The following is a 27,282-nucleotide window of genomic DNA, read 5'->3' as shown; positions in this document are numbered from 1 at the left end:
TGGAGCTAGCACAGCTAGAGGTCTCAGGGACTCTCTGGTGCCTGGGCCAAGTGCAGTAGGGTGCTGTTGCCTTGCGCCGTGTCCGAGCGGCTCGGCCCCCGCCCCCAAAATCTGGGCTTTTGGCTAACTCGAAACCCGCCAGCCGTAGAGCAGGTTGTTTCTTCCAGGCTGGCCCTTTAAATTGCTCCATCCCCTGCCTGCCTGGCTGTGAAGGATCTCAAGTAAACAAAGCCCATAACAAAAGCCTACACAACACAACATCCCTCGCTCCCTAAGCGGCTCCCTGGGTGCGGTTTCCCGCTGCCGCTCTGCAGTGCGGAGGCTGAGCCAAAGCGGCTCCGTCTCCTCCTTCCTGTCCTGGAAGATGTCATGGAGCAAGCCTCCCCCTGCCAGCCTCTCCCAGGAAGGAGGGGGCAGCCCGGACACAGCCTTCCTTTCCTGAATTTCTCCTCCTTGGCTGAGAGTGGAGGAGCCTTTCCCTACCTGAAAACAAATAGCTTCAGTTGCTCAGCCGTTGAAGACACAAATAAAGGCTTTTCTGGGTATTAAGCAGTATATCCTGAGAATGCTTCCCCTTGCTGTGTCCTCTCCCTCCTCGACACGGAAGGCTTGCCAGAGCCGAGTCCCGTGGCTGCGTCCTGCTCTGCTGGTGCCTCAGCTCAGAGCGAGGGCACGGTGTCCTCCTCCCTCTGCACAGGGGACCCGGCACTCACGGGGATCCAGAAGAGGGAAACACAGGCACGGGGGCTGGGCAGAGGCTCTGGTTCACTCCTGCACATCTATGGGGTGGCCATGCATTGGGCTGGGATGCTGCAGCGTGCCCTGGTGCTCCCCAGCAAGTAAGCCTGGACAAACCTTAGCCCGATTCCCCACACTTCCCTTTTCTCTAGCTTCAAGGAACCATTATACCCTGTTATATTCTCATTTTTCATGTTCATAATGGAATATTATTAACCAAGAAGATGCAAGCAATAAATGAATTACTATTTGATTCTACATATTTATCCCTTTGGTCCTGTCTCCTAGAATGCTGTTTTGGGATTCGCAGAAATTCACTTATGCTGGAGACGAACATCTGGAGTTTGCACTTGCTGGGTAGTGCAGGGAGAAAGTAGTTTGTTGTAGAGCCTCATGGTTGAGGAGACTGGATGTTTTTCAATTTACTTTAGCTGAAATTGCCTTCGATTTTATTTTTCAATATAAGAGCAATCTGCAAAGCTAAAATCTCCTTTCGAGTATGAGACTAGGGCGAACCCAGTTAAAGAATCAAGCTAGCAAATTCTTCATTTTGCTACACAAGCGCTGAGCTTTTCCTTTTTCTACTACAAAATAATTATTGCAGTTCATCAAACGTATTTCAGTGCTTAAAGTGTGATTTGGGTCAAAAAGTAATTCTCTGCTGTACCCCTTTTTTGTCCTGTGTGTTAGCTACATAATGATCCAGTAGCTGGACTGGAAAAAGAAGTTTCGTATTCTTTGTACAGACTGTATCCTTGGTCTGTGCTCCTGACCTATGGTGACTGCAGTCACAAAGTTGACTATGCACATTTATTAACTGTCAAAGAAGTTGGAAGATATATTAAAAACGAGGTTGGGAAGGGTGGGGTGGAGAATTGGTGAGGGAAAACACCAGTGTGAAAACGACAGCAGTTCTGAGCTGACTGAATCCTGAGGCCTGTTTACTTGGCAGCCCTCCTCCTGTAAGGAGGTCAGAGCTATCGGATCTCAGCTTCCAGGGAGAGAGACCCCGGGAGAAGGAGTATGTTCTTGGATGTAATTGTGTTGATCCACTGTAGCCAGTGTTTAGTTAGCTTTCACCTTTGCTCGTCGCAGAGGCGGGTCGGTTATTCTGCCATAGCAACTGTGATCATGGCCATTGCTTCTGTTAAAACCCTCTTGGTAGGAGCAAGAAGTGAGGCAGAAACCTCTGACTTCAGTTTTATGGTTGATAAAGGCACTTTGCACAGTATCTTCTGTCCCTCTCCCCGTCTCAGATATTTGACTGTAACTCTCTTCATTTGAATGAATGTAACACAGATGTAAACTTATATCTATTAATTACATGGTTACACTTATGTGATCGCAATATTTATTATTACCTATTAAATATTTATTTAGTGCCTCTGAGTCACCTCAGAATTTTACATTTTTTCCTAAGGAATATTTCTTTTCAGCTCTTAGGCTAGACACTTCAGTCTGTGCTGTTGGCCCCTATGCCTCTCAGCAGGCCGCGATGGACTCGATACCACCTGTCACTACCAGAAATGCTGGGTCTGGAGCACTACCAAAATAAATAATGATGGTGCCAAGGTCATTCAGGTTGTCTAGGACTTCCTGCCAAGTCAGGGTCATGAGTAGGGTCAAGATGTTAAGGTTTTTCGGCTTTTCTCCATGCATAGACAGTGATGCCTTCCTCCGAAGATGAGCCAAACATCTGACAGTTGGACTTCAGGCAGTTGGAATGTCTCGGTTCTCAGTCCTTTACTGACACATAGCTGTTTTCCAAAGCTCAGTAATCTGTTTCTCGTAAGCTGGATCATAAGAGTAGAGACCAGAAAATGGAAACCCCCTTTCCAAGGGTAACTGTAGTTCAGTGGAGCTCTACTATGCAGGAGCACTTGAAAAACGCTAAAAAAGATTTTCTGTTTTGTTCCAGTGAAGAGAAAGGTAAATACCACTGCAGACGATTGCCCTATATTTTCACATTCTTCTCGTGAAGGTCAATCCACAGATAGCTTCTAGAACATGAAAATACTAAATATTATCCTTTAAAGTCTCAGTGACTGTGTAGGCTTACTGGGTAGAAGGAATTTACTTGGTAGTTTCTTTGGAAGTCTGCTGATACTGTTGAAACATGTCAACATCCCCTTCTGCCTGACCATAAGGCAAGATGAGTTACCCAGATGTCCTCAAACAGGTTAAATACGCATTATATTCCCCCACTAGTACCTCCTGTTGGATTCTTTAGAGGTGTTCGGAAATTGCACCTCTACCTGCTCCGTGATCAGGACGGGGAAGGGCCGAATGTGGAGGCTGAGGTTGTCTTACGGGAGTCTGGACTGCCTGCAGAGAGTTGCGAGCTTGTCTGCTGGGACGTACCCGCATTTGAGATCTGCTGCTCTGCTGTCAGTGCATTTGCACAGGAAATCAGCCCTTTGGGATGGTTGAGCAGTGGAGAGATTAGCCTGTTCCACTAAACTTTTTATAAGGTTTCACACCTACTTCTTAAGCACAGTAAGAGTGGTGTTTTACAAGGCTGTTCAAAATCTGAATGCTCCTTTGAAACAAGGCCCAGTCTCCATGGTGCGTCCCAGCTCTCCTGGGGCATTCCACTAGAATTACACACCAAAATCCTGCTTGGGCGGGTGCCTGTTCATGAGGTGGAGACAGCCGATTTTGAGGATATTTTCAGTTCCTGGCCTCTTCTGTTGTCACTATGATACATTTGCATTGTACTAAAGCTGGAGTGTGTATCAGAATAAATGTTATTTTAACAGTGAAAGCCTATATGATAAAGGTCCTTCCTGCAATTCCAAAGGGGACTGAGATGATCCTTTTGATTTTAACTCCAGTCGATTTCCTGTAGTTGATTTCATTCTGCCTACAACTACAAACACTGTTTGTGGTATGTATGGTGAAGGTATTGTTAAGCCAGCCTACTCTTACTTTTAATTACTTAAAATTATCTCCCTTGGAAGGTTTGTGCTGTTATGGTATTTTATTTATCAGAATGTTTAGGCCAGAATTGTGTCAATTTGTGTCTTATAGGAAGATAAGTATGTGAGTTGTAAAAGTGAAGGGCTCTTGGCCCTCAGAAAACATTGGCATTTCAACTGTTCCTTAAAAATACACTCATATACCAGTGTCCAGATGTATAGAAATTCATCTTAGTTGTCTTGTAAAGCTCTAACAAAACTCAGGACACTATTCCAATCACTGTGCAGAATATAGTTCCAGATTTCTCTGTTCACTGTTTACTTTTCAGTTTCAAAGGGGATGAGCCACGTTTGCTTTTGGATTGTCAAGCACCAGAACAAGTCTGCAAAGTTTGAATAACAGACTCTGCAGATTTATTTAAAATATGTGAACTGGAATTTAGATTTTAATTTGTAGGAACATTTTTGTTGGGCTTAGGTTTTGTAAAAGCCTGTGCTTTCTGAGTTTGTTTCACCTGGCCAAGTTACCCTACCCAGAAATGCAGCTTTCTCTGAAAACAGGTGGAGAAAATAGTGAGTGGGGGATAGAAATTGACAAAAGATGAGTGGAGGAGAAGCCTTAGAGCAAAGGTGATGAGCAGCTCCCTCAGGTTTTCCTCCAGCTAAGCCATTTGCATAACAGAAGGACACTCTCAGATATCCTAATAATTCAACAGGTTGCCTTTACCTGATTTAGGAAAGACCCTGTGAAGGTGATCAGAGCAATTTTTAAAAGCAATTGATGTTGGGCTAGAGCTGCTCAGGTTGAAATCTGTGGGAGTTTCTTTATTGACTTAAGTAGGAGCAAAATGTAGGCAACGCTATTTTAGAAAATGCCCTGTTGATGTTTCATGAGATGGAGTTTTGGATGCTGAGCTACCTTGTGGTCTCCGTTGGCCACATTAGATATAAAGATGGCTTGTCAGACTGGGAGGAGCTGTTTTTTACCCATGGACCTCAGTTGGGCAGTCGTGTACTAGCTTGTGATGCACTTGTTGGAGCTGAACCTTACTCTTACAAAACTACTGATTTGGATTGAGCCCTGACTGAACTTGTGTAAACCTTGCCCAGCAGTGGTTATTAAAGGAAAACCCTAAATATATGAGAAAAGAGGTTGAGTACTCTATTATGCTTAAAAACTGAATAAGGATGTTATATTCTTTAAGCCTTGGACTAGCTCTTGCATTGCATGAAGTTTTACTAATACAGGCCTTGTACTTGTCATGTGCCTATGTGTGTAGCTCGCTCGACTTAACACAAACTGTACCACCATCCAGTCTCTGTCTCGACCCCTGCAAATTTTCCCATTTGGTAGAGGCTGGAAGAATATTGCTCACTGGAAACGTGCTAAATGGCTGACTACCAGAGCTTTCTCTGTCTCCCTGCCTTTAACAGCTTCACAAAAAGGATTTTACTTTTGAATTCTTTAAGTGGTCAGGGGAAGGGAAGGGCAGTCCCAAAAGGGATTTGGTAGTTACTCCACCCTGGAGTTGCATGTGTGGTAATGCTCCAGTCTGCTTGATTTTGCACTTTATTAACTTCTTTCAAAAAACTGTCATGCTCTAACTGAAGTATCTCAGTTCTGTTTTAGTCCGTCTCTTCATGTTTCGTATATAGTCAGTGGAGAGACACGGGCTCCTCTAGAGGACAGTTTAGAGGCAGAGTCTAATCTGAGACCTCTGAGTTGCTCCGCAGGGAAATGAAGGAACCTGGAGAGTCACATGCCCTAACTTAACCCCTGCTATATATCTGATCTTAGATTATACCAATGTTGCCCGAAGAAACTTCTGTTTCTAGGAAGCTCTTCAAACAATTTTGGCACAGTATGGGTTGCAGCCCCAGGTGGGTGGACCGACCCCAGCTTACAGGAGACAGAAATTGGACTTCGTATATCAAACAATTTTTTTTAGAGTCTTCAGGACAGAATTTTGAAATCCAGAGTTGCTGAAGGGAAAAAATAACCTTGGGCATTACTGGTTTCTCTGTGCTCTTGGCTCGGAGGTGGGTGCTCAGTTTTAAGCACTGTGTTTGCTGAACCCGTTTGAGTCTTTGTCCTGAGCGTTACCGAACGGTTTACCCCTGCTGAAAACACTTGGCTTTCCAGTAGACAATGAGCTGTATTTTTGTTTACAGCAAACAGTGTGAACACTTCTTGAAGTTGTTTCAATGCTTATGTAATATGTACCAGTCTCCCAGCTAGAGTGTTACATCCTGGGGACTTTAGAGGAAAAAAGAGAGCCTGTAAACTGCTCTTAACTCCATATTTCCTGGCTTTCAAATGATGGGGTTTTGGAGATGTGGTAGACCTCATGTAGACCTCACTCATCTGAAGGACAGGCTGCTTGATTTTAATGACCTTTACACGCTTTTGCAGCCTGTCTGGGGAATAAAGAGGCTTCAGTCTTGCTCTGAAACGCTGTTCCTGTAGTGTCTGTGCCCTATGCGCTGGCTGTGGCGTCGGGCGCCCCGTGGCGCAGCCTGGCTGCCTCCATCTTGTGACCTTTCAGGGTGCTTTCGGCTCTCGGCCCCCACTTCCCAGAGCAGCCGGGGGGTCGGCACCAGGGGGTGGGTTGACTCGGGGAGTGAGCGGGAAAGCAGAGACAAAATTCACAGAGCACTTCTGAGTTAGAAACAGCAGAAATGCTGTGCTTCTGTTTATCCAAGGTGGGGTGGGAGCCAGACCCTGCAGGCAAGAGAGAGGAGGGGGAGAGGATACTGTAGATGAGGGGAGTTAAAGCCTTGCCATATTATTGCCATTATTATTTTATAATTTGATTAGCTGTTGAAACAACAAGCCAAAATGTAAGCTATGGTGTTACCCACACTGCACTGTCGGGACGGGGGGGGGGGGTTCTGTCTCTGAGGAGTATGTGTCGTGGTTGATAAAACACTAGTGATCGTCTGGGCTGAGCGTGAGGACGGGAACTGGCTTCTTGAGTGCTCAAGGGGGCAGGCTGGGTTAAGAAGTGCACAGAACCGAAACATAACTGAGTATTTTCCAGTCTTTTTAAGCTTTACGCTAAGGACTTCTCTTTTTCAATTCACGTGTTGTTCTGTAGAGTTCTGACAATTTCTAGGTATTTTTTAAGTACGTGCAGCATTTGAATTGAGTTGTTTGAATATGTATGTCATTTGACATAGGGCCTTGGCCTTCTCCTGAGGTGCACCTATTGACCTATAATCATGCCAGTTGCCTACAACTTGCAGAAGTAGTGACAGAAATGAGTCCCCAAAGCTGCTTCTCTGCTAAGCTGAAGGTGCACACCATGGCAGGCCTCACGTCCTGCCCCCTCACTGTCCAGCCCAAGGACTCGATCAGCAAATGCTACAGCAAATGTCCTGCCTGGTCTGGGCAGTTCTCCTCTCTGCAGGGGTAAGGTGAGAGTCTCACCCTGAAGTGGAGACAGGATGTGGCAGGGTCCTGGGAGCCTGGAAAAAATGCCAGATCCTCTGGCTTAAATATTGTCTTAAAATGCTGTTCTTTATATGTTTGGTATTTGGTGTGCTGCTGTTAGAAGGGAGCTGAATATTACTCGGAATAAATACAAAGTCCAATTACATCTTTTTCCTCCTTTTAAAAATAATAAATATTCTAGAGAGAATTTGTTGCTAAAGAGCTGGACTAATTACCATGGTTGAAGTCGTCAGTAGGAGAGTAGTATAAATAGTGGGAGCGAAAGCATCTGAAGGTGGAAGTCTTGCAAAAGCCATGGTAATCTAATTGATTTCTTTGCTCATCTAGGCTTAATTTCTGAGAGAGCCACCAGAAAGCAAGTATTTGTAAAGCTGGTTTCTCTGGCGTTCATATCTGACGTGCAGGAAATGGAGAGACACCATTGTCTTTATTACTGCAGTAGCTGTGGTCATACTTGACTCTGGACCCCTTTGGTCTAGTAACCTAGAGGCTGAAGTTTCTGCATCCAGTTTTCAGCCCTCTCCACCACTCAGTCGTGCACATTTTATCTTCAGTGTTAGGAAACAACGATAGGTTGAACAGTGCCTTAGCCAGGGAATAGACCTTTTACATAAGTAATGAGACCATTTGGGATTGCTGTTCAAAATACATTTTGCTCAATCATAACATCATAAAACCTCCTGATAATCCTCAGGCTGTAAGAGTAACTTGAAACTAACTACAGCTTAGGACATTTAATAGAAGAATTGTAACTCTTGAAAAAATAATGTTTACTTTAAAGATAAGTGTGATTATTAGGAAGTAATTCCAGATGTGTGGTTATGGCAGAATTTTAGTGAATGTAGTCTTAGCCTATTTAGTGAATTATATTATTGCATTTAAAGTAGCCAGTGAATTTTTTTTAATGAATTCATTCTTCAGATGGTCTGAATAAAACTGTTTATTTTCTATTATCTGAGAAACAAACAGAGCAGAATCTGGTTTATTTATGAAAGTAAATACAAAGGATCTGACCCCTGGATGTTGCCTTTGAAAATTGTCTGAGAAAACGCTTTTCCTGGTAGCTGATTCTTTCTTCCAAGCCATTTATTCTTTTTGAAGATAATGCCAACCCTCCCTCCCCCCAAATTATGCAATATATTTTGAAGAATGCTTTGAAACAAAATGGTTTGATCTCTTTATTCTCATGCAGTCTTTCAGTAACTGAATTAACATTGTAGAAGACAACTGAGTGTTTCTTTTTATCAATGCAGACAGAAGTTGTTAAATTTACAAACCCTTTCTTTGCTGGTCATGCTAGGCCTGGGCTGAGTGTTTTGGGTACTGGAGCATTTGGATGCTCTTTGTTAGTTCACCGTTGTGCTTGCCTGGAATCACCTTCTTTTGTCCCTAAGGCCCTAGTGCATGTAGCTCTGGTATGTAAGTTTAGGAGGATGTGGACTAGCTGAGAAATGCCTATTTACTCTATTTTCAAGCCCCACATAAAGGCCACTTACAGTTCGTGTCTGAATTGCTAATGGTAATGAAGTAGGGATCTGTCATTTCTAAAACGTCTTGTTATCAGCATGCTTGTATTTACATTATCCTGTGAGTGGGTTGCCTTGGAGTTCTCTGTATTAAGACTGCTCAGGATGTTGACAGCTGAAATTCATGTTTCATTTGGCTCTCTGCAGAAAACATTGTTCCTTTATTAGATTGGTATTTCAGCTGAAAGCCAGGCCAGGATGTTTAAATTACAAAGGTTGTTCGTCCTGGAGCACAGCTTTTCTTCTGTCTGTGTGCTCTGTCTGCGCTGCGGGCATCCTACAGTGATTTCTTGCAAGGCTTTTTGTGGGTGCTTTGCGCATGAATGGAGAGTGCTGCAGTAAGCTAATGGTAAACAATACAACTGTCTCCTGCTGTCTGCTGACTGCACAGTCACTAAAACAAATCTGTACGCACAAAGTACTTGTTGAAGTCAGCAAGCAGGGGAGGCCTGAGCAATTAAAATTATGGTACTGAGCAGCAGTTTAGTGTAATTAAATGACGGCTATAAAATAAACATATAGTATGTTTGTGCATGTGTATATACACACATGCACAGTTTTTTCAGCATATATCTGTCAAGTGCATGACTGATTTTATGGAAGACAGATCCCTCTCAAGGTCATTAATAGTGAACCTGGCTACATTAAGAGGTCCAGAAGAATTCGCCAGTGCTTTTCTCCCTCATTATATGGGCACAGGCTGCAGCCAGTGCTAGTGTTTCCTGTCACTGAATAGGGACATCCATAGCATGGATTGGCTATTTTAGCTTGTCCCGTCTGCAGGGCTTCTGCTTCTGTGGTAAGAAAGCAGGGAAGTTTCTGCTCGTGCTCGTATCTCTGTATCCTCACTTTTCCCAGAGGCTCCAGGGGTTTGTGCTGGGCCAGAACTGCAGCAGGAGTCTTGAGAGAAATTGTACAACTCGGTGAGGAAAACCAGGAGAGTTTTCTGTGTTGCTCTTTGAATACTGTTGGTGATGTTTAATTTTTTTTTTTTTTAGGGGGATCCTATCTTTTCTTTCCTGTAATCTTTCTTTGCTTGTATTTGTTTAATGTGATTATGAGATATCTGGAACACGCATGGAAAAGGCTGTGGAAGTCTCTGGCTTTGGACCCTTCTCTTCTGCTTTCTGTAAGCTCCCTGGGTATATGTATGATGCCTTCTTCATGACTGCATCTTCCATGTTACTTTTTCAGTTTTCAGCACCGGTTTAAGGCACTAATTGCACGTTATGTAGTTGGGTTTTACTTTGGAAAAAGGCATGGGAAATTATTTCAGTTAGGATTCAGTTGTGTTATTGTCACTTCATCATTATAAAGTGCTTTCCTGCAAGGTACTTATTTTTTTCACTGCAGTGTCTGCCTTCTACCCCCCTTTGCTGTCCCTGTGCTGTTGAGTCAGTATCCCAGCAAAGAGCTTGATGTTGGCAACTGAAACGAACACTTGATTTCAGCAGTTTTATAGAATCGGAACAAAGATGCAGGTTTTCTAGCCATACGGGTATGGGATAATGGGTCTGTTGCATGCTCCGTTTAGCTTTACCTGGGATAGATTTTGCTTGTGTAATGACTGAGGAGGATAAAGAGAAGTGATAAGGCACATGTCGTTGAATTTGTTCTGGATCAGGTTATGTATACATCCAAGCACAGAAGATGGAGAAATAAATGAAATCTCATGGCTTGTAGCACCTATACTAAGTCAGCATGTAGCTACATCTAGTCTTTAGGGTCACTGCTTTTATTTTTGTCGTTTGAGCTCCTTCTTTTCCACTGTCACATCTCCTCCTTTTCATCGGGCAATTATGAATGTAAAAAATAAAAAGATTTGAACTGATGTTGTAAAAAGGTCTGATTCTACACATTGTTATAGCACAGTTACTCCATGGGTTTAATTGGAATTAACCCTGATTTCTGCCTGTGTGCAGGAATCAATGGCAGGCTTTTGTCCAGGCCTGATACTAGATCAGGATCAGTCTGCGAATGCTGCGCAGAAATGCGCTTGCTACGTGCCAGCAGGACTTAATCCGTCCCCCCGTCCTTGCTTCATCCTTTTGTTTATTAGTAGTGGCAGAATCAGTTTTAAGTTGTTCAGCCTAAAAAGGGTCTATCTTCGGCATTTCCTACTGGCAAATGTCAGCCTAGGCATGTGAAATGAAGGAGTAACATTTTAAAAACCTTTCCCAGAGCAAGTTGTTTCATATTCTTTCATTCTGCTGGCAGCTTACCATAACTAAAGCGATTTCTTCCCACCTTTTGTGAAGGTTGAATAGCTCACCAACAGGCTTCAGTTACCACTTCTTATATAACAGACTCAAATGCGGTTCACTTGCCATTCCTGGGCAAAATGAGGGGATTATTTTGCACGTAAACATAGAAGGAAACCTCTCATACGTGGTAGGGAAGAGGAGAGAATGAGCCAGGCCTTTCACCCTAGGACTGCCTGGGAAATTGCTGCCTTTCGTTGCAAGAGCAGTAATAGTAAATATGTTTGGGATTTTTTTGTTTTTTTCCCTCTGTGAGTTGGATTTATGTCAGCTGCAGGATAGCAACAGTTGGTGGGATGCATCTGGGCCTGTGAAAGCCACCGGTTGATCCTCCCCAGGCATGTTGCAGGAACTGGTGTAACTCGCGGAAGGGGGAGATAACAGCAGGGCTTCGGCATGATGCTGCATCCCGTTTCCATGTGTCAGTAGATGGCACCAGATCGCTAGGTGGAGGCTGGAGGTTGGCCGGCCTTGCTGGAGGTTTCTCTGTGGTTGCCCGGAGGCTGCTGGTGGGATAGCTGGGAGCCGGCAGCTTTGGGCCCTGCATTTTTGGCTGCCGCGCTGTGTTAGTGGCAGGTGACCGGCGCTGCCGGGTGCCCGCCGCGAGGCTGGCCACGGGGAAGGGGAGCACCCATTTAGCCAGCGTGGCTTTCGGTCACGTCACGAGGTGAAAGCCACCGCGCTAGACCTCGGTGTGGGCTCGCGCTACGTGGTTCTTTGTGTGAGATGCTGGGCCTGGCCGCGCAGCTCTGGCGGAGACAGAAGGTGCAGCGTGGGGCTTCAGCAAGACCCGGCTCCGTTCCTGCTCGGCAGCACCTTTCCTGTCTGCTGCGTCTCGGGAGTGCTGCGGCCGGTGGCCGCCCTACCTGTGGGAGGCAGAAATGGGAGGCTGGGAGCCCTGCAGGCTCCCTCTGCACCCTGGCTCGGGCGCGTTGGGGTTGGGAGGGCGCAGAGAGGCACCGCACGGGGTGGGCAGAGCCCCGCAGCACTCGCAGCCCCCTGCCTCTCCTTCAGCAGCCACTCGTGACCCTCCTCTTCCCCCAGAGGAGGATGCTGTGCTCCCGTAGTGCCCATAAACACATGCAGATTTGGGCTGGAAAGCAGTGTGGCTATGCTAATGGTGTCTGCCTGCCTGGGAGAGGAGAACCTCATGTACCAGGTTCAGTAAGCAGGAGGAGAACTTCATGCAGACCCCAGCTTTTCTGGTGGGCTCCCACCTTGCTGCTAGGGAGGGTTCAAAGCAGTGTGTCCGCCAGAGCTGTATCTGTCTGGAGGAGTTTCATGGATCTATTCCCAACACCGGTCACACAGTCAGCATTTGCGTGTGAAGAAAGGAAGGTTTCTTCAGATCTACGTTAAAGGGTTTCTGCTGGTCAAATGATTATGTTACCTTAAGTGTTTGCATTTTTTCATCAGAATTATCACCGTTTTGTAAAGGTGTCAAGATCTTTCTCACCCTTCAGGTTTTTCTTAGCTGACTTATCCCTAGGTCAATATGCTTTAGTCAATGTTCAAAGACTTACAAAGCAGGCCGCTTTTGAAAAGAAAAATTATGAAAGTATCTTACTGTGCCATTTTGTGCATGCGCCACGTTCTTTGTGTGGAGTCAAACGGTAACTCTGCACATGCGTATGCAGCTACTGCTGTCTTAAAATCTTGCTTTTGCCAATATTTTAGAGGCCTCAAAGAGCATTCAGTTTCTTTCTGAAGAACTTGGTGCTATCTAACTTGTCTTTGGGCTGGTGTCGGGAGTAAAAGCCACGGACTTTTTGAAACCGGAAGTCTTGAGCTTGAATTTTACTACTTTATTTGAATGTATGTATGTGGTCTAAACCCACCTCATTATTATGTATTTTCCTTTTACAGAGCTTTTTAAGAAGAATCTGATGCTGAGGGAAGGTTGAGAAGACTCAGGATGACGACCACAGTAGCGACAGACTATGACAATATTGAAATCCAACAGCAGTACAGTGATGTCAACAACCGCTGGGACGTCGACGACTGGGACAATGAAAATAGCTCTGCTCGACTGTTCGAGCGATCCCGCATCAAGGCCCTCGCTGGTAAGCACTCGCCTTGTGAGCAGTACGCTGCAGCTGTCTGCGTGCGATTGTTCGGTAGAGCGCATGTCTTCAGCGCTGCGCCTTGTCCGGAAACTAGAGCTGAAATTTTCCTGAGGTCAAGTGCAGCTTGACTGAATATTTTTTAGTGAGATTATTCCCTCCATTGACATCGGTGGGATATGAGGGTCACACCTGGCTTTGCAGGATGTGCTCGTATAAGGCATTTTGCAAAAGCTTGCCTCTTTGGGTTTGCTCTGAAGATTTTTTTTGTTTATGTGTAAACATGGGAAGCCAGAGATTTTGTCCCTGTATTTTTGTATTTTTTTAATTAGAAGGCTGTACTGACATTTGTGTTTCTTACCTTTTATGCATATGTGTATGCAAGGGTGAACGAGTGTGTTTTAGTCTTGTCCTGCAAAGATATTTTTAGGTAAAAATAACAAAAATATAGGTGTCCTTAAGTTATATTTTTATTTGCTTATATTAAAATACTAGACCAACTGGTTGACAAGACGGTGGTAGCTGACGGAGTAGCTAGAGAGATTAACATTTTGAATGAGAGACTCGGAGCTTGCCTGTGGTCAAAGAGTTATTTCACATGGAGATTTTTGGAAGAGAGTCTGCCCAGGGAGAACTTTCTGGTGACTGGACCACAGCAGAGGGATTTCTCTTGAAATTGTCGCACTTCGTTGGGGAATATAAGCAAACCTATGTCCTTTCAAGTATGTAAAAAGCTACCAACTTCCTAAGCCCTTACAGTGTAAGTAAGTAATTAGTGGAATAATGGATTCACTGAGGGCCAAATACAAAATTCTCGTTGTAAACCATTGGATGTTGCATGGAAGCAGCTGCAGGTAAGTTCTAGACTTCCTAGGCCTTTCAGTGTTAGTCCTAAAATTGGCTGCCTAACATACAATTTAGTTACTGAAGATAGAAGAAAAAATTCACTAGGCTGATTTTTTTTTTTTTTTTTGCATTTTTTCCATGCCAGTCTTTTTTTTTTTTTTTTTTTTTTTTTTTTAACCTTGTCCCCTGTCCAGTCTGTATGTTTCCCAAAAAAAGGGGAGGGGGGGGAAGTATTTCAGTATATTGGTTTAATTGCCCACTGAGTCAGTTGAAGGAGACTTGTTGCAGTAAAAAGGTTGCTTTAAAGAAACTGAAAGTTGACAAGCAAACAGACCCTAACTTATTTGAATTCCTGGAAAAGGAGGGGCTGGAAAGCTAGTTTAATACTGATAAACAGATTCACAAGAAATCAGAAGAGTAACGAAATTCTGCTTCAAAGTGTTATCGTTTGGAAGTGTTTAATACAACTTGTCAGTCCTGAAATAGAGGAATGTAGTAGATGGAGGTAGTTGGCATTTAGTAAATAATGCTGAAACTACACAGTTTTCTGAAGAAGCATAGCTTCTGAAATACATGCTGTCTTCTGTTGCATTACGGTCTGGTCAGCACAGAAATTAAATTTGATTTGGTCTTTTTTTGCTTAAAACATTTGATTATTGCATATTAAAGGCTGTACATTAACCAAATGTGTTTATGCAGCAAGGAGATTATGTCATGTCCTCTCTGCTCTGAGGCATTGCCCTGCAAAGCAATTTTTATGCATTCTGTAAATGATTTCCTGACTTTCATGGTAGCGTGCCCACATTCCTGACCTCTGAACAAAATGCCTCAGTAGCGTGGGACATAATGCAAGTACGGAAAACAGCTCAAAATATGCTGATCTTTCTGGTAGCAAAAGTTGAGTTACAAGGACAGTCTTAAAAGCAATGCTTTATAACATGTTGAAGCATGCTTATTAAACGTACCGCACTGAGACAAAGGTATCGTTGCTTCATTTGTGATTCCAATGAGAGCGGCTCTGCAGCACCCTGTACCCTTTCTCTGCTTAATGCAGGCCGTGGGAATGCATTAGACATAGCACACCTTTGAATTTCAGGCACTGGGCAGGATCAGGTTTGGAGCAGAGCAGCAGGGAAATAAAATAGTTCACATGGGTGGACAGAGAGCTGATTGTATAGCCCTTACTCAGGGGAGTAATGGTATCGACTAATGGAACTTCTCACAGGAAAGGTGTGTTTTAAATCTGTAGAAGACCTATTAATTACAGAAGTTCTCATCACGGTATACATCTGAAATTATAGGTAAAATGCCTGATCTAAAATGGAGCTGTGCTACCTGGGGTCAGGAGGAGCTTGGCTGATATCCATGATGGTAGATTGGTATAAAGTTGCTGTAAGAAAAGAAGAATCTTGGCTTGGGTCTTTTAAAATTTGATCTTGTTTGAAGGAAAAAATGTATTTTACTCCTGCCACATTAGTGGTTATAGGTTATATTTTATTTCTTAGGTGTGGAAGTGCTTTTGGTGCAATCTCATTAGCAGGATTCAGGTCCCAGATCTGGCCTTTATTGCAGTGTTTGTTCTACTTCTGTGGGAAGCAGAGCTCCCCACCTGAGTAATGAATAATAAACATGAAACTCTTACTTCAAGGAAAAGTAATGCAAGGAAAGTACTTAATTATTTAGATAGCCTAAAACAAACACCAATTTCAAAGCAAATAACTTTGCTGAAAATTTGATTCAAAGCCATATTTAAGCATTTTCCCAGAGTATGATATATTTGTGTTATTATAAGCACTACTCATAATTATTTTAATTTGTTATGTTTCATGCTTTAGTGTTACTACCAAGAATTTTGTGTGCTATTGAAACTTGGCATAGCATGCTGCACTGCTGCAGCACTGCTTGAAATCCTGATCATGATGCAGGGAGAGAGGAATGGAAAGAGGTTTATATTGCAAATCAAAGGTTCTGGTTAAAGACTGAGGCATGGTACTGCTCACAGCATTCATCGTATGTTTTCTGATGTGCTTCCTGGTAGGTAATCTTTCCTCGCATCTTCCCAGAAAGGCAGGCACTTCCAGGCTTTTAAGCTAGGGAAAGTGGCCCTTGGCCTAGAATACTGAGCCGGGATAGGAATAATCTCTGTCACTGTAGTCTTTCAATCAAGACAAGCTCCTTTTCAAACGGTGTGCTTTAATTTGGCTGCTCCTCGCAGGATCAGACACCAGGATCACTGAGTGAAAGCCAGTGGCTGGTGCTGCACACAGAGCTGGCCTGGGTGATCACGGGAGTCTGCTCTGGCCTCTGAAATCCAGCAGTTTGACCGCCTGCGCCATTGTTTTCTTCTGGGAACTTATTACGCTCTCCCTTTCTGAGGTAGAAGTAGCTGTGCACCGCCTGCATGGCCTGAGTTTATTGAGTGATAGTCCTGCCAGGCTGGACCAGCTCCCCCATGGCTGGAGGATCTGCGGGAGGGAGGAGTCGCTGCAGTTCCCCCCACTCCGGGCCCTTCTGAGGCCTGGCCTGCGGTAGCGGCTGCTCTCGCTGCTACAAACCCTCTTTGCTTAAAAGAAAACTGTTTTGTTAAATATGATTTTACTTCCTTTGAATCGTCTTAATTTTACTCTCAGCAAAAAAAAAGTTTTTCATCATTCTGAGCCTCTCTACCTGGATGACTTTGGTAAGCTGAGGTGATGAGAGATGTGAATTTTTTTTTTTTTTGATTGATACTTCTTCTGTTATCACATACACATTAAACTAGCAGTTATATAGTAAACCTTGCCTGGCACTAATGACGGGGATGTCGAGATGGGTGGAGAAATCCAGGTCTCTAGTACAGTAGCAACCGGAGAGGAGCAAAGAGCTGTCAGGTAGTTCTGTCCCTCTCCCAACAATTTTGTATTTCTGAGCAATATTTCATCAGGTTCAGCCATGTCCATACAAAATGAGACCAAAGGGTCAGATCCAGTGCCTGCTGAATCACTGATAATTGCCCAGAGGAGCCACCGTGTTGTTAATTGAGTCATCTTGTGTCAGAAAGCATTTTGTTTTCTTGCTTGCTTCCTATGCTCAAGTCTCCTGAGTTCAACTTAGATGGACACTGGCTCTTTTCAGATAACAGCTTCTTCTCAGCCCTCCAACTCTCAGGCCAGCCTTTTCGGATTGGCCATCTTCTGACAGTAGCACTTTTTATTTTTTTCCTGGGGTCCTAGATTAATCATAGCTAAAGGCTGCCCAGCGACGCCCAGCTTTTTCGCTATGTCTTCCTTTCGTGGGAATGACAGGGTAAATCAAAAGACTATGAATATCTTGCAAGGGTCTCAAAATAAACAGGCCAGACCAGACTGGTTCTTCATCCATATCTGTAAGTTACTGCATTCAAAAGTAGAACTGCCATAGGCATTTTACACTGTCTGACTAATAGTTACAGATTCAATGTGAATCTTTCTGTTGGTGCAGGTATATTCAGCCCACATTGTTCAACAAGCTGTGAAGTCCTTCCTCTGAAAAACTCCCATCTTGTATGGGTTCTAGTTTACTGTAATTCAAAGGAAGTTTATTTCATTTACCTTAAAAAAAAAGGAGGGGGGAGGGGGGAGAAAAGATGGAGAGCAGTAGACAAGAAATGAGTGCTGTAGTCACACTTTGATACTCTGTTCTCGAAAGGCTCAGAATGGCCTCATATTCCAGCAGGATATTGAAATATTTAAACACTAATGCAGGGGATGATGGTCAGAATAATCTGCGATCAGAATAGGCAGTATAGTGGAGAGGAACTCAGTATTATTGTACAATAATAGTGGAGAAGCACTAATGTCAGCATGAGAACTGAGTATTATTAAAGCAACTGAGAACTAAGTATTATTAAAGTGATCTGTACACAGTGAAAGCCAGAAAGCAAATAGTTGTTTCAGGTTAAAAAAATAATAATAATAATCACCTGGGAACTCACCTTTCAATCAGAATCCAGATTTGAAGGGATATGCAACCAGATTGGTTATCATTCATGTTGGACTAACTCCCTCTGCAACTGATATGAGAAGAGGGTAACTGATCCCCGCTGTTTAAAGTAAGATATCCCACTATAGGAAATCATCTTTCACCTGTCCTTGTTCTCAGTGGCTCTTTGGAAGGTCTAGTGAGGAGGCCAGGTAATTCTACCTGCTCTGTGCAAATCAAGGGGATATCGTGTTTGTGCAAAATTCTTCATTCACAAATCTTCAAGTATTCGTTGTCATCCATCAAGGACCATTAGCTAACGAGATTTGCTGTGCAGCACTTCTATGAGTACAGGTCTTGCGAAAGCCTTAAGAATCAGTTCAGCTGATCAGCAGAAGGCTTCACCCTCTGCCTGGTGCGTTGTGACATTCAGATGTACCATGCTTGCTGTCTCCGATGCTGTTTTCAGGTAGTATGAGAACTGTCACCTCCAAAACTTTCCATTCTTTCAGTTAGCTAATTTAGTGTTTAAAAACAAAACAAAACAAAAAAAAAACAAAAACAAAAAAAGCTTGGCTAAAGCTACTCATTTTTCTCATCATTTATGTTTTGCCCTTTTGTCCTCTGTGTTTACCTGGGTGACTCGATGGTCTGTGACTCAGCTGTCTGGCATATGAAGAAAAAATACTTTCAAAGTTTATGGAATAACAGCAGCTTATCTTCCTAGCCCAGGACATAGGAGGCTGTGCATTCCTTTCCCAGCTCCACCTGTGTGCATGTGCATCGGTTAGGACACTTGCTCATGTTGCACGTCACAGTGTTTATGAACCTCGTAGAGGCAGATTTAGCAACATGGATAGTTAGACTGCGTTTATAGTGATGCTTTCTGTGGTTGTCCGCATTGCACAAAGGGAAGTGAGGCTTGTAATTCATGTTACTAACTTAATTCTCCCAGAAGCAAAAAGGGAAAAAATACTAAAATTGTTACTGAGGTTATACTATTGAAGAATTTTTCTTTTTAACATAGGGGAATGTCTGTCTCTTCATGATTTTCTCTGCCTCTCCCCCCCCCCCCTTTTTTTTTTTAAATTTGCACTGAGAAAGTGATGGGTACTGTGTTCAGGGCTAGTTGGCCCTTTTGGCCCTCATACTTGAGCTATTCCTCCTACAGCACCAGGGCAGAAAATCAGCAGGACGAAAACAGGACCAGAAAGGCAAAAAGAAAGGTCCTGCCTGTATTCTTCTTCGGGTGCTGTGCACCTGTTTGTCCCTGCTGTCTGGCATATCTCTCATAGCAAAGTTCCTACTGTTTCAATCTGATAGACTCAAAGAAAAAAAAAAAAAAGGTAGTAAAATCTGCATAGTCAAAATAAAGGTTCCAGTCTCAATCCAATAGAAAGGGGGGGGGGGGAGCAATGATTTAGAGTTTAACCCCTCTGTCAGAACCAAAAGGTTTATTCTTGCCTTTAAAAGACCGCACTGAGAATAGTCTCTTGCAGTACATTTCATGGATCTCCCGTATTGAAGATATCATGGACTTTAAAATGAATGCATAATTTTAATAACAAGAAGTGTTAAGGAAGGGGAATTCTGCAGTATATTGATGCTTGTAAATCACGTGGAAGCTTTGGAGGCAAACAGAGGTGAGGTTTGAAGGATGTGTGAGGGATTCACTTGACCCTAAACAGAAACATAAAACCTTTTGGCAGTGAGGCTGCAGATGCATCTTCACAGCACTGGTATCACAGTGCTGGTTAGGAGACCATGTTTTTGTTTAGCAGCCAAAGGCCTAATGCAGACCTATGGAGATGAGCGTGAAAATGGTCATGCTGAAAAAGCTTGTCATGCTTAGAGAACTGCTAAAAGCTGTTTCAACAAAAGCTTTTCGGAGTGTGGACCTGCCCCAGTGCTTTCCTTTTGGGTTTTACTTCTGGGACAGTTTCTCCACCACAGTTTCTAAGCTGCGGTACTTTCCCCAGATCTGTAGGAGGCCAAAGTTAAAAACAGGAGTATCGTTTTGTGTGTAGTGTCATGTAGGCATCAAGGGAGAAAGTGTGGCTGCACAGACGCTGCTCGTACTTCTGCACGTCACCTGCGGTGCTGGCTCTGACTGCTGATGAACACTGTGCTCTTTAACATCAAACAAGAAAAGCTCAGCCCACATGTCACTAGGGAATAACGTGTTTGGTTTTAAATTGCTGGTGGAGAACTGTTTCTAAAGCAAACAGCAAAAAACAGGCATTAAAAATATTTTGTTCGCAACATGTTTATCTTAAACATCATTGGTGGAGTGATGCAGAAAAAAGGAAGTGTCACTGTATGCGTTTGCTACGTGAAATAATTTTCAAGGAAACATGAGTGATTCCCGTTTTTGACGGGACATCATTGGATATAATTTGGTAGAGGTCATTTGTACCTTACTGCTATAGTAACACCATGATTTTGGTGTCAACAGTGCTGTGTCTGAGGTTTTGCTCTCTCTCTAGGATCAAATGAGTGGTATGCAAACGACATGGAGGTGCAAGTTGGTTTCCTTCTAATCTGATTAGATATCAGAGCCTTGAGCTTGTGTAGCTTCCTGAATATAAAGCCAAGTTTCTGAAAGTAGTTGGGCAAATACAGTTTATCTGGTTTTTGGAATCATACATGCTGGACTGTTTGAAGAGCAGTATTTGTGGTTACATAGTAACTGAGTGATGCATGGAAGGGACTGCATCCTGGTGAGGGCCTGCAACAGAGCACACACCATGCAGGAAGGACAGGTGGAGCTGGGAGAACAGACCTTGGGCTGCCTCCTCCCAGGAGGGGAGCAGGAAGGGAGCAGTTGCTGGCAGCCGCGCTCTGGAAAGTCTGACAGCTGCAGTCATTTTGTGTCTGTGATCGAGTTCTTTCAAGGCTAAGCAACGTCTAGTTAGAGCGGTTCGCAGGGGAGCCCAGCACCTTGCCAGGGAATGAGGCTGCAGTGACTGATTTTCAGATCCTCAAATTCCCGTGCGTTAAGCCCTGGGGCCGGGATAGAGGCTCCGTGTTTGCTTCTCATGGAGAACTCCAGGCGTCTGCCAGCCCTTACCCACCAGGAGCAAACTCGATGCTAGCGCAGAGATTCAGCAGTTTAGTGAAAGTGGGTACAAGGCACTTTTTGTAGCCAGTGCAGGACATCTGAGAAAGTGCAGAAGAAGTGATTATATAATAGAAAGCATTCTGTACGTAGGGGAAGAAGATTGAAAACTAGTATATGTATGCTGACTGTGTGTGTATGTACACATGTATCTGCTTTTAGGATATTACCAGTGAAATTCCCGTGAGGGTAATCCTGGAGGCAGGTAAATCTGCTCTATCATACCTGGGCCTTAGACCCACTGTCGCTGCACTGCCTTTAACGGTGTACTTCCTTCCTTGCACTGATTTTAGGTGAGGAGGGAATGATGCTTTAGCTCCCGGATTGGCACAGCACAGCTGTCTCCTGTCTATTTTAGTTTCCATCATCCATTCATCGCCATGGGACCCGTGCAGCGGGAAGCCCTGGGGGTATGCTTTTGGCTGCCTGCAGTGCTACGCTGAGGGAGGTGCAGCGTTGTGCATCAGCTGCAGCGGGGACCGGCAAGCCCAGCAAGGAGAGGCTGGGCAGGGTTTGTGACGGGGGGAATAAAACGCTCCTGCTGTACCAGCTGCGCAAAGAAAGGAAAAATGCTTGCTGTAGGATATCCTCCATGTAGTGTAAGACTCTAACGTTAGTGAGAGCTAAGCCAGATACAATATTCAGCTGGGATAAAGTCATGCAGAAGTTGATGGTTTCGGAGGAGAGCTACCAGGCAGGTTGTCAGCTGGTGTAACTTGGCGTTCTTCCACGGCTTTCAGTGAGACCATGCTGACTTCCACCAGCTGGGAGTCTGACCCGCAGTGGCCCGTCGTAGGAAACCTGAAGCCTGGAAAGACTAAAATATTTTTCATTGCTGTTGGAATCAGTGTTTTGGGGGATATTTAACACGAGAAAACCATGGGATAACTGTTAATGACCCTTCATTGAAATAATGAGATTGTTTTTAGGTATTTTGCTGGGTCATGTCTTAAAGGAAAGGATTTCTTTTTTATAGAGACTATGTGCCAAAAATGGCAACTACTTTTTTTTTTTTTAATTTAGGACTTTTATCAGGGATGAGTTTGGCTGTGGATGCATCTCAAAATCTAGTCATGACCCTATAATTTAAAAGAAGTCCGCAAAAAATGCATATACAGAAGAGAATGTTCTTGTCTCCTGTCTTTAGCTTCTAACTAGCAATGTTTCTGTATTTATTTATTCAGCCAAATCTGCAATGTGCCTTGCATTTCTACTCCTTTTTGTTGCTTGGATACTGCATGAAAGCACTCCCTGAAGTATAAATAATGTCTAGCAGAGCATACTGCAAGGCAGAATTCAATACAGGATTAAAAAAGTTTACTAATTTCTGTTAACCTTGAAGCTCTTCTAATGGGAAAGGTTTAGTGATGAAATCATCTTTTCAGATCAGAGCTTTGATTCTTATCTTGAGGTAGTATCCTGGCAAGATATAGGCAAAAAGAATAGGAACAGGAATGAGGATGAGGCAAGTACAGAAGATGGTGAAAATCTACTTCAAAGATCCGCTTTTTTAGTTTCTAGCATTCTTCCTAACAATCGTGGGTGCTTTTAGTGGGCAATTCAACCTGTCCTTGCCCCCCAGCCCCAAATCGCTGCTGCTGCATATAGGGAGGTGAGTGTCTGTCAGCTGTAGCAGAGATTGAAGGAGGGCCAGAGTGTTCATAAGGAACCAGGAGTTGGAAAAGTATTGTAAAAATCCTGGCGGGTGTATCTTGGGGTAGAAATCTTAGAGTGGAAGTTGTGTTTGTGCGGTGACTTTTTTGGTGTTGTTTTTGTTTTGCCTTCTTTAACTGTTGGTAAGCCTTGAAAATGGATGTGTGTCAGACATGGACATGTACTTGTATGTATACATGCGTGTGTGTGTATATATGCACGTGCGTATATACATACCTATATAAATGAAAGGTGTAGTTTGCTGAGGAATAATAACTTCATGAGTTTACAGTCAATTAGCACGTGTCAAGCAATCATTAAGCTTTTTTGGAGAGATGGGCAATTCCCAAATAACAGATGGGGAAATTTTGTGGGTAAGATTGGAGGGAAGAAGGTTTTAGAAAATAAGGAGGTGTTTCTTTTTTGTCAGCTTTAAAAATGAGGTTTTCAGCTCATGGTTCTGCACCTAGGATTAAAAAAAAATCTTCTAACAAAATTTTTCTCCAATATTTTTCTTCTCCTTCCTCTTCAGTTCATTCTGAATGAACTACAGGATCAGCACAAGTCTGTAGCTAGGTTTTTCTGGTACTTTGTTGCTTTGGTATAAGAGGGTCTAAAATTCTCAAGGGTGCCCAATTAATTTCCGCGGTTTCTAGTTTATAGGCTCAAGCTCCTCCAGTTAGGGAGCTGTCAAAATGGGAAGGTACCTTTTTGTTCCTTTCCCCTGAACTGATCACATGCAAACATGGAATTAGGATGTATAATGCAAACAAATTCATACACTTCATATGCTTTCTGTTCTACATATAGGTAGCAGGGAAAATGGTAGAAGTAAATACTCTGGCTTGGATAGATTTATAAAGATCAGTATGTTCTGCTTATTGTTTTCACCCAATTTGCATTTTGTTCAGGAGCACTAAGAGATTGAATTTTCAGGCCTGAGGCAGTCATTGTAGTGTAGCAACAGTGCATCTTTTCCTGTTTTCATGGTCAAACTCTGAAAAAAAGAAAACAGTAGAAAAGGAAGGAAAAGAAAAATGGGAGGAAATTGCTCTCTCTCCCGTGCTTGCTTGCGCGCTCTCTCTCCCCCTACCTAGAAAGATAGATGCAGCTCAGATAAGAGGGGAGGGAGACGCAATGCAAAGAATTCCAGTTTTTAAAAAAGCAGATTCAAACTCGTAAAATGAAATTTCTAGGGGAAAATCAGGAAGTGTTTTCATGCCAAATTTTTACAGCGAGTGAGTATGTTAGGTGCATACCTGTGTAACAGATTTGATTTTAATAGAACTTTTTAAGGGTTATTCATCTCAATCAGCAAACCAGTGCTGCTGATCTCCTGGGCCACTGACTAAGCCTCTGTGAATGTAGTTGATATGGTTCTTCAGGGATGGCCTTCCTACTTTTATGGGTTAACAGGGTATGGAAAGCAATACAATTCAGAAGAACCCAATTGGACTGGAATACAAACCACTATAAACCATAATTTTTTCCAAACAGGAGTGGTTCATGCAGCTTTCCTGGCAAGCCTTCCAGTGTTGCAGCTAGCAAGGACGTGCTGTTACAAAAGTAATGTCAACTTTCCTGCTAATCTGGGAGTTGTGTAAACTGCACACACTGAAACCTGAAACCGGGTGGAACTGACCCAGTTTCAGTAGCAAGCTGATATTCTGGCCGGATTTGTCCCCCAGAGGTTTAGCTCAGACCCCAGACTTCATAACCTTGGAGGTGGGTTTTAAGCCCAGAAGGCGGTTTGTGTCTCAGGCTCATCATGGAGCTGTTGGGATGCCAGCCTGGATGCAGCAGAAGCAAAACATGTTTGTAGGTCCTTCTGTAATGAAAATCCATTGTGTTTCAATCTGCCTCTTTCCCTGAGTTTTGATTCTGAGGGATCTCCCAAGCCCATGCGAGTCACAGAATATGCCTGCAAGGGATCTGGAGGACCACGTCACCAGTTGTCCTAAAAGACACGCAGGTGTCTGTTTTCAGAGCACGAGGCACTTCGTCCCATGAAGATGCACATGTTCCTCAAAGTGAGGCTGATGAACAGTCATTATATTTTACATTTGTGGTTGTCTATTTTATTCACCTATGATTTTTTCTTAAAAATGATTTGTGGACCTCTTTTGTTCTAGCCCGATACTACTGTTTGTTAGAATTATCTAAAAATGACACTGGCAAATAATGAGGAAATTGTAAAGGAAGCTATTTGGTTGAAATGGACCCAGCTGCCCTTTTAGTCTTTTCATATAGGGCTCTTGGGGACCATGTGAGTGTCCCAGTAATCTGGCTCCAAGAAGTGCCACTTGAAAGTAAAATGCCTTGACACTTGCCACTGATCTGAAATCGCCTTTAGATAGAGAAATTGAAATACCTTTCTGAAATTGAAATGTTACTTATGAGAAAAGATCTCTCGTATGTTTGTATTTATTTCAGCTTCTTGAGACAGTTGCTAAGCGTTGTAAGAAACGGTGAGCTCACAGAAAGGGTGGTTCTCTTCCCACTAATATCTGCAGAAGAAGAGACGTAATGAAGTTGGCACACTAACTTCTGCTTAGTGTGTGGGCTGTGTCTTTCCAACACCTGGGATATAAACTGCAGGGAAAACAGCTTACTCTTCAGGAGTAACATTATGCAGATTGTTAAATATGAAATACAGTTGTTTTTAATCATATGTTCCAGAACAGTCCATAGCAAAGCGTTCTTCCTCACTGAAAATGCTGCATACATAGGGATAGGTTTTGTTCTTATTGCATAGATGGGAGCGTTACCTCAGTCACGTTTGTCTTCGTTGACTTCTGGTATCAGTTCTTACTGTGGCACTGAGGGGATGTGCAAGTACTTTGCCCTCTTTCAGGAGAAGCAAATATTATGTAATTCGTGTGGCATCTTAGATTAATAAATCACCCTTTTTATCTTATAATTTTTTTCCAGTTAGTCACCAACGAGAGAATTTACAAGAGCAAATAGGAGTAGAAAGGAAAGACAGGGGTGATGATTAACCAGATCTGTAATTATTGTATGCTCTGGCGTGCATTCTGCTTCCCATTAGGAAGATAATTGTCTTTCATGGAGCTGTAAAGCTACATCTTTGTTTCGGAGCACAACAGTGCAATGCATGCATTTATTTTATGGTACCCAGGAAATATGTTGTGTTATTGCCGCCTTGGCTTTTAATGTATGTGTTAAATGAATGCATTTTAAGGGTGTGCCTGTTTTGGACATTGCGTCCGCCACACAAGTTATCTTTGTTGTTTACCCACTAAAGCCAACCAATACTGGTTGACTTTACTGGTGAAAGATAGTGTAGTGTGATGGATGGATGAGGTCGTCAGGGAATTTTTAGCAATTCCAAATCCAAAAAGGCTGTGTGAGTAATACTAATCCTGCATACTTACCAGTTATTTTCTGCAGAAGAGGTATGAACTGGACCTTTAGCTTGGAAATTTCTTACAATTTTTTTTTCATGTCTATACTTTTTGTGAGAAAATGCCAAGATTTCCTTAACTGTTTTATTTTGGCTGAGAAAAGTGATAGTTTGTTCAAACTCTGAAACACTGATAATCAGGGATTTGGATGGCAATTTTCATAGATTTATTTATTTTTTCTGTAGAATTGCTTTGTGGTAGGAGCCCATTCACTTCAGTAGCAATTTTTGTAAAGCATGTAAGGACAGATCCTGGGACAGATCCTGTTCTGTTCTGGGTAAGCACCTGCCTCCAGATGTTACTTCTGCATTCATATTATTACTGTAATCAACCTCTTGTTCTGCTTGAGGCTTTGCAAAGCTCTAATCATGTCAACTAAATCACACTTTGCATTACTGCATGTATTTATGGTTAAGTGGATAATCATTTGTGTTTTTATTTAATAACTCTTAATGAGTACGCAAATAATGCAAGCCATCATTACCAGTCAAGTACTATGAGGAGGTACAGTTCAAAGCATACAAGCAAAACTTATTGCAGAGCTATGGGAGAAAAGCAGGAACATAACTTAGAGAAAAAAAAATTCCCTGATATGCTAAAACTTACCATGTGATAAAACTTACCATGGACAAGGTCTCCAATTTGTAATCAGTGACAAATTCCAACATGGCCCATTTCTAAGCTGGATCAATTTGGTAAGTTAAATTTGGACCTGCGCTCAAAAGTTAACTACAGCCATTAAAGCATTAATACTCTTCCATAACACACAATCTAATTAGTCTTGTCAAAGGCTTATTCAGTTAAAGAGAAACAGAGAAAATGAGTGAAAACCAGGTATATAAAAAAAAGACTTTGTGTGTGTGAGAATCTTGCTATCAATTTGATGCATTGCTACCTAACAGCAATGAGCAGGTATTAGGCTGACTAATTTTGGAGTCAATAGCAAATGCATGTATTAGGATTGACATTACTCAGGTAAAAATGGGAGCTGGCAGGATGCCCATTTTTCAGAAGTCGTGCTACATATGGTGCAGAGTTTCAGAAATACAGACAGATCTGGCTTTGCTTTGCTCTTCTGACCGAATTACCAGCAGCCTGTTAAGTGGAGCATTCAAAATGCACGCAGGAGGTCTAGCAAAGCATAAATAATGCTCTGGCAGATGAGTCAGCAGCACCGGGTGATCACTGCTGTCCCAAGGAGCTGATGTGATCATTAAGAAAATCTGTCACATCTATCGCTTGGGGACCTGTTGTTCAGCCCAAATGCCAGCCTGGGTGGCAGCTGCGAGGAGGGCAGAATTTCATGATGAATGGTGCTGAGTTCTCCATAAAGTATTGGTG

General features: G+C 43.0%; 1 protein-coding gene across 4 annotated transcripts in view; it reads left to right on the top strand.

The window, feature by feature from the left end:
• SPTBN1 (spectrin beta, non-erythrocytic 1) overlaps positions 1 to 27,282 on the top strand; it is a 143,678-nt gene that overhangs the window by 29,469 nt on the left and 86,927 nt on the right. For all 4 annotated transcript variants that reach the window (XM_064509755.1, XM_064509757.1, XM_064509756.1 and 1 more), the window contains exon 2: positions 12,764 to 12,960. In XM_064509755.1, coding sequence (XP_064365825.1) covers positions 12,813 to 12,960 — 148 coding nt within the window. In that variant the 5' untranslated portion in view covers positions 12,764 to 12,812. The remainder of the gene's footprint in view (positions 1 to 12,763; positions 12,961 to 27,282) is intronic.

This window comes from Dromaius novaehollandiae, chromosome 3 (assembly GCF_036370855.1).
Source record: "Dromaius novaehollandiae isolate bDroNov1 chromosome 3, bDroNov1.hap1, whole genome shotgun sequence".
NCBI classification, from domain to species: domain Eukaryota; kingdom Metazoa; phylum Chordata; class Aves; order Casuariiformes; family Dromaiidae; genus Dromaius; species Dromaius novaehollandiae.
This window is presented reverse-complemented; position numbering and strand designations above follow the sequence as displayed.